Raw genomic sequence first — 12,194 nt, 5'->3', positions numbered from 1 at the left:
CATCAGGAGTGAACATACTCATCCACCGTCCCCAGGCTCCGGCTCTGCACACACTCGGTCACCTCTCAGATGCATACAGACCTCCACATAAGACCACAAACTCCACACAGCCTGTCAGCAACACACAATCTGTTAGAAGCACACACGCCCTTACAATCTTCCAGCTGGCCTGCGCGCACACGTAGGTGCACCCACAACCTGTCACACGCACCACATGCACACTTAAAACAGCTCTGTGCAGTGTGCACACACCCGATCCCAACTTCTCGGGCGCTCATGCACACTCACACGAGCTTAGCTGGTACACGCACCCTCGCAGCCTCCCTCTGCTCCAGGCGCACCCCACACCCACGCACCTTCCCGGCTCGGTGTACCCCTCCCCCACGCCCGTGCGGACGCACACCAATAACTCCGGCGACGCGGGGTGCACTCACGCCCCTCGCGGCAGCTGCCCCTGCCCCTCCTCACCTTTTTCGCCCGCGCAGGGCGATCGGGCCTCGTCCTCCTTGGGGTTGGTCACCTGGGTGATGATGGCCGGACCGTCCATGGGTGCGCGCAGCGCCGGCCGCCCGCAGGCCCGGCCCCCCGCAAGCTAGGCGCGGGGGGCGCGCGGGGGCGCGGCGCAGGGGGCGCGCAGGGGCGCGGCGCGGTGGGGCGCTCGCCGCCGCCGCCGGGGCGCGCCCGCCGCCCGGCCCCGCGCTCCAAGAGAGGAGGCCGGGGCCCGCGCCCCAGCTCCCGCCGCCGCCGCCGCCGCCGCCGCTGGGCTGGAGCGGCCGCCGCCTCGTCAGCATGAACCCCGGAGCCGCGCCCGGGAGAGCCGCGCTCGGGGAGGCGGAGCGGGAGGCCCGGCGCCGCGGGAAGCGCGAGCGGGAGACGGAGGGAAGGAGCGAGCGCTGTGCTAGGGCGGGAGGGCGGGAGAGAGGGAGCGCAGGAGGGAGGGAGGAAAGCGGGGAGGGCGGGCGGGTGGGTGTGTCCCGGCCCGAGGACTAGCCTCCACCGCCGCCGGCGCTGCCCGCCCGCCCGCCCGGGAGAGGGGTGCAGGGCCGACTCGGGGGCCCAGTGCGCGGGGTGTGGTTTGTGGCCGAGGGCTGCGGCGTCCGCGCGGGGCACGAGGGGCGTCGGGGTAGGTGGGAGGGTGCAGGGGAGCCCGGGGGAAGGAGCAGGCTCAGCGATGGGGTGTGGGCCACGGAGCGTGGAATGGATGAGCGGGGCGCGCGCGGTGGAGGCCCTGGTGCAGCGGGATCGCCGGCTGAGGCCCAGGGAGGTTTATTCACCCGGAGGCCAGACGCCGTGGGAGACGTTTTCAATCGCTAGTGGGTTCCGGGTGAGGGACGTCCTGACGCTCGAACTGGGAACGGAGGGTTCCGCAGGGGAGCGGGGCTGCGGAAGGGTTCGAGCACAGAGTTGGGGTGATGCAGAGCTAGGGTGTGCGGCCAGGAGGAGGGGATGCTGGGCCGGGAGTGAGGAGCCGGTGAGTGGTGCGTGGGGAGTCCGCAGACCCGGTTCGCACTGTGCAGTCCGCAGAAGCAATAGGGATGAGAGTCGCTGTGCGGAACAGTGCGTCCTCGAAGCTAGACCTCCTGGCACGTGGGGCTGTGGGTGTCTCTGGGGACTGAAAGGAGGATGTGGGTGGCTGAGGGTGGAATGTGGCCTGCGGGAGCGGAGTTGGGCTAGAACTCAAGAACTTGGGGCGTCTGGCTGCTGCCAGGTCCGGGGTAACAGCCACCAGTTTTGGAGGGGCTGAGCCTTTGGGCGCCCTCATCTTCTTGTTCCAACTTGCAGGCCAGACTTGCATCCCTGTCAACCGGTGGGCGGTGCACCGCTGCGGGGAGGGCGGGCCTCGGGCGCTCGCGCGCCCTGCTTACCAATCACCGCTGCCTGGGCGGGGCCGAGCCTCGTGACGTATGGGCGGGCTGGAGAAGACAATCTGGCTCCGCCCCCTCTCCCGCTTGCGCGCGCACTTGCCTCCCCCCCACCCCGCGGTGGCTTTCAAGAGGGGAGGTCCGGTGGAACTAGCTTACTTTTCCACGCGGGTGGGATCCCGGCAGTAGGCAAGCCGTGTGTTCACCGGCGAGCATCCGCAAAGTTGGAAAGAACCTTCCAGAAGCGCTTCTGGTAGGGTGTGAGCGAGTGGTGTCGGGAGAATCCCACTGTGGGAAACTGCCCAGGGGCAGGACTTCTGCACCCGGAGCTCGAGGAAGGCCTGCCTGTCTGCGGACGAGCTGCCGATCCAGAAGTCAGCGTTTTGTTCCCACACCCAAGCAAGTGACATCCTGGGACTGTGCATGAAGAAGGCGTCCAGGTGCCCTTGGAGCCGCTCGCCCAGGACTGCTCTTCTCTCAAAGCACCTTAGGGACTCCGATGAGTATTAGGGGCAGCCAAGCCATGAAGCGCGAAGGGTCCTTTTGATGAGGAAGGCGAGCCTTAGCGTGTGGCGCCCTCCGCCCCCGGCACGACCTCGCTAACCCTCGCAGAAGCAGACTCATTAAAGCCAGGTAGCGCCCAGGACTTGCCTTCTCAGTCTAACGCCTGTCCCACCTTGTATCTGGGCTCACCTGGGCATGTGTTTAAGCCCTGGATTGGTACATCAAGGGCCACCGGAAGCGATTTTCACACGTGTGGAGATTCCTGCTTAGCTTTTTCTGTAGCAGTGATTTTGGCGGGGCGGGGGAGGGAAGGGGGACCTGGCAGTAACAATTCTTTCCTTACGGGCATCCTCTACCATTCTCCGGGTCTGAAATCACCTGCAAGTCCCTCAAACCCCACCCCACCATCTTCACCCATTCACCCTTCCTTTCTTTTTAAATTTATTCTTTGAATATTTCACATATGTATACACTATATCTTGATCATTTCATCCCACAGCTCCCCGCAGCAGCCCGTTCCATCCCCCATCCAGTTTCGTGTCCTTTATAATTATTTGCCCTGATTATTGTTAGTCTGAACACATGGTTGTGGGATCAGCCACTGAGGCGTGGGGAACTCACCGGTGGCTACACGTCTCAAGAAAACCGACTCTTACGGCGCCGGCAGCCATCAACTGCCCAGAGCTCCTAGGTGCTGTGGGCCCCCGGCCCCTCCCTACTCATTGCTGGAATTCTTGCCTGGCCTTGCAGACACCCACAGCTGCCCTGGGCTAACTTGTGAAAGAGGGAAACATCAGAGCTCTCTCCCCTATCCTGCTTTCACACTCTGCCTCCTTTTCCACGCGTTCCCTGAGCCTTGGTGCGGGGGTGTGGGGGTGGGTGGGTGATGGAGATGGCCCATGAATGGCTGAGCACGCACAGTTGCCTATTTTGGGCACTTTGAATAGCAATTCATCTATGACCACTGCCCCTGCCCATAAGTAGCTTCCTGATCATGGCTGGGAGCAGCACAAATCCCGCATCAGGGGAGGAAGAACTCTTCCGAGTCCTTTTTCTCTCCCATCGTCAGTTCATTTAAGAATTCAATTTATTAACAGAAATCAAAGAAAAGCATTACCCATCGTCCCATCCCACCCTTAAACCAGTCTTTACTTTCCTCCATTTCTCCTTGCCATTGCGGACAAGATTTTTATGTAGGTATAAAATCCAAATTGAACCACATGTTTAAAATGATGGAGGCAGGGATGGAGAGGTGATTCAGTGGTTGTCAGCTCTGGCTGTGCTTCCAGAGGACAGGGGTTCGGTTTTCTGCACCCACATAGCTGCTCACAACCGTCATTCCAGTCCCAGAGGGATATGCTGCCCTCTTCTGGCTTCTGAGGGCACTGTGCATGCATGATGCACATTCATATATGCAGATAAAGCACACATAAGTTAAAAAAAATACATTTTACGTGAGTACTTTTGTTGCACACAAAATATGTGGATATGTATGCACATGTTATAAATACAACCCACAGAGTCCATCTTTGTTGTTTGTGTGTATATGGCTTCAGAAATGACCAGCTCGTCTTGGATAACCAATATGGGGCTCATCCCTGAGAGAGGCTAATTCTTCTAGCAGGCATTAGTTGCCCATAATTCTTTGTCTAGGGGCGGGTCCTATGAAAATTTCCCTCTTCTATGTTAGTGTGTCTATTGATAGTGCCATTCTTTTGGTATCATTTGTGCAGCTATTTGTAGGAGTAAATTTTTAAAAATTTAAGTGTGTTTTTCATGTGGTGACATAATTATTATAACTATAATAAATAATTTCATAGTATCCTAGGAAGAGTCTGAGAAGACACAGTACTTTGGTTTGCAGATGAAAGATTAAAGTATGTGCCCACAGATTAACCATGATGGGAATATATACATACCTTAGTTATTAAACTATATATACAAGATGAATCAAACATAGCAAATGCACCAAAATAAATGTTGGAAAATTCTTTATTTATTTATTTCCTCAGATTAACAGAAATCTGCCTGTTTCTACCTCCTGAGTGCTGGGATTAAAGGTGTGCACCACTGCCACCTGGCTTCAGCAAGCATTTATTAAGTGCCTTCTGTTTGCTTTGATCTAGGCAGTGGGGGTTATGGAGCTGAGCTACCTTGTTCTCCCATAGATCAGGCGTGAGTGTGGCTCTTCCTGTTTGTGGCTCTTTGCCAATTTGAGTAACTCATCCCCAGTACCCAGAGGACAGATGGCAGCCATTGGAGGTCAACCACATCAAGGCTCAGAAACAGTTGAAAGGATGAGGAGAAGTCGTGTTTCCCTGGAATACTGCCCTAATATGAAATACTGGTTTAGTACTCTTGTGCCAGTGATGTAAAAACAGCTTTAGATCTGGCGTGGTGGCCTTTGCCTTTAGTCCCAGCACTCAGAGGCAAAGGCAGCCAGATCTCTGAGTTCAAGGCCAGATTGGTCTACAGAGTGAGTTCCAGGACAGCCAGGGGCTACACAGAGAAACCTGTCTCAATCAAAACAAAACAAATAAATAAATAAAAACAGCTTTCACGTGACTCTTATTTCCAAGTCCTGGGGACTGAGCCCAGGGCTTCATGTATACTCCCAGGCAAGCTGCCATTCAGCTGCATTGTTTTACAATCCTATTTCCTTCTTTTTTATGATGTGTACCTTAGACTCCCAGACCTGTAGCCGTGATCCACGACACATATGCAAGCAGTATTGCCATTGGTCCAACATCAGCCCGCCTTTTGTTGATTCAATTTTATGTATTGATTGAGTTACTAGTGCTATTGAAATTATGAAACAAAAAGTATAAGAACAGATCTTTGAGTATATTTCAGAACTCCCTGGAATCTTTCACCATGATGTCTCTTCTGGTGTGTGTGTGTGTGTGTGTGTGTGTGTGTGTGTGTGTGTGTTTGCCAAGACAGGGTTCTGTGTAGCCCTGGCTGTCCTGAAACTCACTCTGTATACTGGCTGACCTCCAACTCACAGAGATCTGTGTGCCTCTGCCTCCCAAGTGCTAGGATTAAAGGCATGTGCCATCACCGCCTAGCACATATTCTTAATTTAGCAAAATTTTTGCTTTTCATGCATGTACCACATTAACCCTTTAGTGACAGCTGCTTTTCCCAGATGATAGTCTTTTATCAATCAGCTTTGTAAAGCACCCCAAGCCAACACAAGGACAGGGACTATACTCACACTGCGTCTGTCTTTACGAACAAGAAGCTCATGACCAAGGGAGAGAGTGTAAATCAGCCTAGGGGTGTCCATTCTGAGAGCACAAGAAGAGCTTGTGAAGAGATTGGTATTGGGTTCACCCATTTGTATAGCCTTCTTAATTCTTCTCCTTCCCCTTCTTAATTCTCATCTAAGTACGTTACATGATTTCCTGTCCTTCTTGACAAAACCAACGGCAATGGCTCTGACCCTACCAAGAGCATTCATGCGGCAACCTCACCTTGTTCTAGTATATACGACTAGTGCTCACCCACTGAAGTCAGACCAAATTTAAAGATGCCATACCAGCTTTTATCTATCTGTAAAAGTAGACTACTACTCATATCTGTTTCTGGGATCTCATATATAATCTAAATATTTTCTAATGTGGACCTCTGGCTTCGAGACCTGTAGTCACGATCCACGGATCGTATGCCACCCCAGTGGTCACCACCCACGAATCCTATGCCACCAGTGGTCACGATGCATGGATCATATGTCATTGGTGGTCATCCTCAATTTTTTTTTAAAGACAGGACCTCAAGATGTAGCCCTGTCTGATCTGGAACTTCCTGTATAGATGAAGCCAGTCTGGCACTTACAGCGATTCTCCTGCCTCTGTCTCCCATGGGCTGAGATTAAAGATGTACACCACTACCCCAAGCTTTTTAAAATACAGTTCCTTGAATTGGAAACTAGCAGGAAAGATTGGAAAAGGCAAGACACACAAATGAAACACTACCAGCAGAAACAGGGCCATGGGAAACATAGAGTCTATGAGCTGAGAAAAAGTGCACACGGAGTGGGAGATCAGAGATCAGAGTACCAGTGCATGGGGTTGAGCGCACTGGCTGCTCTTCCAGAGGTCCTGAGTTCAATTCCCAGCGACCACACAATGGCTCACAACCATCTGTAATGAGCTCTGGTGCCCTCTTCTGGCATGTACATGCAGGAGGAATAATAGATAAATAAATCTTTCCGAAAAAAAAAAAAAAAAAGATTCCCAATGCACACAAGGCTAGAATTGGTGAGCTCAGCCCTGAGGGGCAAGGCCTGGGAGCAGATGGGAAGGCAGATGAGCAGCACCAGTGAGGGCAGCCGGCCTCCACTCTGGTGCGTGTGGAGACGAGCTCTCAGTGGGGGTGGAGAGAGCAGCCGTGGGTGAGGAGCACTGGAAGAGACTGGGTTTGAGATGGGGGTCTGGTGATGGACAGGTGAAGCCTTGCAACATCCGGGACACTGGGAGTTAAGAAGGGAGAAGGGTGAGGATGATGTGAGCAGGCACATCCAGCTGACGTGGGTTAGCAGCAGTGTGTTTCTTGGTCCTGTGTCCTGTCAGTATGTGTGGCCTTTATGCTGCCTCTTGGTCACTGTCTTTTTCCCAGTCTGCCTTCATGGGTCTCCCGTGCTTTCCCCTTAGCTCTTTCGGGAGCAGAGCTTGGTGATGATTCTCCTGTTGGGAAAGATGGGAAATAGTTTCTGGACAGAGTGAGACTCCTGGTGGCTGGATAGGTGGCTGCACAGCAGAGCCTGCCCTCAGGCCTGTCTCCTGGGGACACTTTAGGACCTGGGTGAGGTTTCTCCAGCAAACATCTCTCCTTTCCTAGCAGGTACCAGGCCAGGGTTCTACAGGAAGTTCCAAGGAGCCCCACTCCAGCCAGGCAGGTCATGCCTCCCCCACACTAGATCTCTGTGCTTCAGTATTGCAGGCTTAGATACTAGATAGAAGAGGCAGAGGGGTAACCACGGAGGGCAAGGAGAGCTGATTATTCTGTGTGGAGCCATCTCAGAGATGTTACGTGGAGCCATTCTTTGGGCTTCAGTTTTCTGGGCTAGTGGATTTCCACATCCAGTGTGTCCAGAGAAGGCTGTGTGTGACCAACTCCAGATGGCCAGGCTGTGCTGGGAATTTAGCCTGGTTTTTCGAGGCAGGGTTTCTCTATAGCTTTTGGAGCCTGTCCTGGAACTAGCTCTTGTAGACCAGGTTGGCCTTGAACTCACAGAAATCTGCCTGCCTCTACCTCCCGAGTGCTGGGATTAAAGGCATGTGCCACCACCGCCCGGCACAAAAAGATGTATTTTTAATGTATGTGCATGAGTGTTTTATATGTATGTCTTTCTGTGTACTGTCTGTGTGCCTACTATCTGAAGAGGCCAGAAGAGGGTCATATCTCCTGGGACTGGAGTTACAGATGGTTGTGAGCCACCATGTGGGTGCTGGGATTGGAACCCAGGATTTCTCTTAACTGCTGAGCCATCTCTCCAGCTCTCTCCAGCTCCCACACACTGGTAACTTTTTTTGTGCAAGGAACAAACATAACTAGAGCATGTCTGTGGGTTGAAAGGAGAACCCAAGGCAGCTTGAGGCACAGCAGTGAGTCTGTTAGCTTATGTAACCAGAGAATGGCTGCAGGCTTGAGATTTGGGGCATGACATTCCTAAAGTTTCAACCGCTCACTCTCAGCATCATGGTCCATCCACTTACCAAGACCCACCATCCTCATCACATAGATTCTCCCCACTGAATTCTGTGTCCGGGGGCTTTCTAGACATCTTCTCCCCTCTGCCTACATCCCCACGGATGCCCTCTACCTGACCCCAGGTGGGACTTACATGCCACATCCTACTTATAAAGATACCCATGCCCAAGAAGGGCCCAGAAATGAGTTAGTGGCCGGGCAGGTGCAGCCTGCCCCCTGGTGGCTGAATATTGTAAGTTCCTTTCCATGTCACACTGGGTGTGGCACTAGGCTCCTTGAGCTAGCTACTAGCCACAGAGGGTCCAGGCTTGTGCTATTGCACCCAGCTGACATGATTGACATGTCTGTTTGGTTTCCCTCAGAGGTTAACAGAAAAGTCCTCAGGAATATGAGGACCTGGAGAGGTCAGAAAACAGGAAGCCGACTGATGTGCTCTGTTGGCATCCAGTCTCTGAGATGATGGATGTGGATGGTGGCCACAGGCAAAGGAAAGGCAGCCCGGTTGATGAGCACGGGAGCTGGGAGGAGACTTGTTATAAAATCGCTCAGGAAGGGTTTGGAAAATTTTGGGATCCAAGATGGAATATTCTCAGCATATCTAGAAACCCAAGAAATCCCCACTACCTCCAAAATTCCAATCTTCTCTACCCAGGGAACTTGGATACAGGAATGGTTACCTGAGATGGGAGAGAACATAGCCCAACCCTGACCCCCATGTGAAGGACTAACTCCTGAGCAGAGTGAGCAGCCCCCATCTGCACTCAACCTAGAAGTGGCTTTGAGTCCTGAAAGACCAGAGAGGCCAGAGCTGACTTCATGTCTGGAGTTCCTTAGGTGGGACCTCACCCTTTATGTCCTGTCCCCCACACTGTGTTGTCCCAGGCTCCTGATGAGAAGCAGCCATGCATGTACAGTCCCATGCACACACAGCCTCATGCGTGTGATTTGATGTATCTACCTGCATGTGTGGCCCTATCTGAAAAGGCTACTGTCTTCTCCAGTCATTCATGACATCAGCTTCAACAGCAGGCTGCCCTGGCAACACTGCCTGCTGGAATCATTCCCAGGGGCAGGGCCCTGGCTGAGCAGGTCTGGCAACAGGCAGACACCTTGGCATAAGCAGCCACATGCTCAACTGTACACAGGCTCAGCTACATACCAGGCACAAGGCACACGTGATGAGGTTATCTGTCCAGCTGGTTTTTCTGCATTGGCACTGCCTATACATCACCATCTTCCCTGCCTGGGCCTCCATGTGTCCGCCCTGACAGCGTGACCTGACTCCCCCAGCTGCTTTTGAATCCAGCCTTCTAGGTCTCAGACTCCACATGCAAGTGAGAGGAAGGGAGTCTCTATGGCGATTTCATTTTGGCTCTGCACATGGGGTCTGTTTGTTTTTAAAGACAGGGTTTCTCAGGGCTGGAGAGATGGCTCAGAGGTGAGGAGCAAGTTAAGAAGACTTCCAGAGGTCCTGAGTTCAATTCCCAGCAACCACATGGTGGGTGGCTCACAAGCATCTGTAATGAGATCTGGTTCCCCCTTCTGGCCTGCAGCATACATACAGGCAGAAACAAAAAAGAAGAAGAAAAAGAAGAAGAAGAAGAAGGAGAAGGAGGGGGAGGGGGAGGGGAAGGGGAGGGGGAGGAGGAGGAGGAGGAAGAAGAAAAGAAATAGAAAGAAAGAAAGAAAGAAAGAAAGAAAGAAAGAAAGAAAGAAAGAAAGGGTTTCTTTGTGTAGCCCTGGCTGTCTTTGAACTCACTCTGTAGACCAGGCTGACTTTAAACTCACAGTGATCGCCTGGCCCCGCCTCCCGAGTGCTGGGACTAAAGGTGTGCACCAACAACTCCCACGGGCACCCGGGGTTCCACAGACGTCTGGGTGATGAGGGCCGAGCCTGCTGGCTTCCTCTCACACCTGAGCTCATGCCTCATTAATTGTTCCAGCGAATGGTCTCACAAACTGCCACGCACGCTGCCAATTTCCCCACTTACATTGCTAACCTTCATTCTTAGGTGAGGCTCCCAATCCCACAGAATGACCGTGTCCGCCCTGGCAGGCTTAGATAGTCCTTTGCCTTGGAAGATCCGTACCTGAGAGATGGCTGGCTAGGGTGCATAGAGAGGAGGTGGGCAGGGGCACCCAGACCATGGTCTGTGACCCATAAGCTTCTGGAAGGTGTGCGACATGGAAGAACATTCCTGTCCTGGTCTGAGCTTTTAGATGGGTCCAAAGAAGTAAAATTTATGGAAATTCTGGAACCATTAAAATGTATTTGCAAAACATGACATCAAAATATTTTGGGCAAATGAAAATCCTAGCCAGCTGGCTTTGGCTAGACCTCTGAGAGCTCCCTAAACTCATTCTGTTTGCTGTGTCTGGGAGTCCTTGATAGGGATGAGGAGTTGACATTCATCCTGCCTGCTCAAGTACACAGAGCTCTGCAGGGGCAGTATGCGTCCCCAAAGGGGTCAGTCTCCCTTGGCTGCAGGAAATAGACCCCCACAGGAAGGTCCAGCATTGAGGGTCCTTGAGCAGAGGAGGGGGCATCTCTGCACATTTAGTGCTTCACAGAAACACACCCCAGTTTCCACGAGGAAGTCCACCGCATGGTGGGTTTCCGAACGACTAGGTTCCCCAGGGAAGTTCTAGAAATAGAGTCACAGGGCTGGGGCTACTCCAGACCAGAACCAGTTCCTTCAGGTAAGGCATGTGTCACAAATAAGATACCTCTGTCTTCTCGTTTCTGATTTTCTTTGGGTGTGCTCCCACCCCCTACCCCAGTCCTCTTGCAAGCAATTCAATAATTCTACTTTAAATTCTGGAGAGAGAGACAGAGAGACAGACAGAGAGAGACAGAGAGAGACAGAGCGAGACAGAGAGAGAGACAGAGAGACAGAGACAGAGAGAGAGAGAGAGAGAGAGAGAGAGAGAGAGAGAGAGAGATCAGTTTGGCTCAGTTTATTACCGTTTACCAAGTTATAATTGGGCAAATCATTACTCCAAATCTTAGTGCCTTTGAAAAAGAAAACCCGGAGCACGGTGATGGCTCGCAGTTGAGAGCACCGACTGCTCATCCAGAGGACCCAGCACCCACATAGCAGCTTACAACTGGCTACGAATCGAGTGGCAAGGGATTTGGCAGCCTCTTCTGGTCTCCACTGGCACAAGGCACGCACACTGTGCATGGACAGGCATGTAGACACTCGCACGGACCTACTAAATAAAACAACAAGCCCGGCAGTGATGGCGCACACCTTTAATCCCAGCACGTGTGCACGTGTGCACAATGTGAAGGCCACAGTCAGCACCAGGTGTCTCCCTCCATGGCCTGGGTCTTATTGAGGCAGGGTTTCTCACTGACCCTTGAGCTCAGCATTTTGTTTAGATCAGCTGTACAATGAGTCCCAGGGACCCTCTGCCTCTAACTCTCCAGTACTAGGATTACAGTTGACTGCTGCCACACCTGGCTGTATACCGGGTGCTGGAAGGGTGGGGCCTGAACTCAGGTCCCCGTAGTTGTACAGTCTGCACTTGAGTCATCTCCCAGACACCCGCGACAAGATGTCAGAGAGCCCAGGCTGGTCTCAAACTCAAATGTAGCTGAGGAGGACTTGGAGCTCCAGAGCCTTCTGTCTCCACCTCACCACACCCAGTTTTCCCAGCACTGGGGATGGAGCCCAAGGCTTCCTGCAGGCTAGGCAAACGCTCTAACACCGGGGACCTGTCCCCGCCCAACGGTGGTGTCTCACAGATGAGGAACCAAGTTTAGTGAGGCTGGATGGCTTCCTTGCTCACACAGTGAGTGCAGGGCTAAGATGGACATATCCATTGTCGCTTTGGGACTCCTCTCTGCTGGACATATCCATTGTCGCTCTGGGACTCCTCTCCCGCCCCAGAAGCAGCTCTAGCAGGGCGGTCACACATCGTCAAAGCCCCTGAAGCTGTCAGAAGCTTTGCTGAAGGTAGTCTCAGGGAAAGGTTGACCTTGAGCCTGAAGAACAGAAGGCGTGGGTTAGGAATCTGGGGAATTATTTTGGGATAAACATCAAAAAAGAAGCTGGCTGTGGTCTGGGCCACCTCAGCATTCCACAGAAAGAGGTTGGAGGAACGTTG

At 52.9% G+C, this 12,194-nt stretch overlaps 1 protein-coding gene across 2 annotated transcripts in view; it reads right to left on the bottom strand.

Moving 5' to 3' along the window:
* The window catches only part of Ctdspl (CTD small phosphatase like), a 117,941-nt gene extending 117,374 nt beyond the window's left edge, over positions 1-567 (bottom strand). For both annotated transcript variants that reach the window (XM_038322380.1, XM_038322381.1), the window contains exon 1: positions 469-567. In XM_038322380.1, the coding sequence (XP_038178308.1) occupies positions 469-547 (79 nt within the window). In that variant the 5' untranslated portion in view covers positions 548-567. The remainder of the gene's footprint in view (positions 1-468) is intronic.
* Between the last annotated feature and the right edge of the window lie 11,627 nt (positions 568-12,194).

The sequence above is a fragment of the Arvicola amphibius genome, chromosome 3, assembly GCF_903992535.2.
Source record: "Arvicola amphibius chromosome 3, mArvAmp1.2, whole genome shotgun sequence".
NCBI lineage: Eukaryota > Metazoa > Chordata > Mammalia > Rodentia > Cricetidae > Arvicola > Arvicola amphibius.
This window is presented reverse-complemented; position numbering and strand designations above follow the sequence as displayed.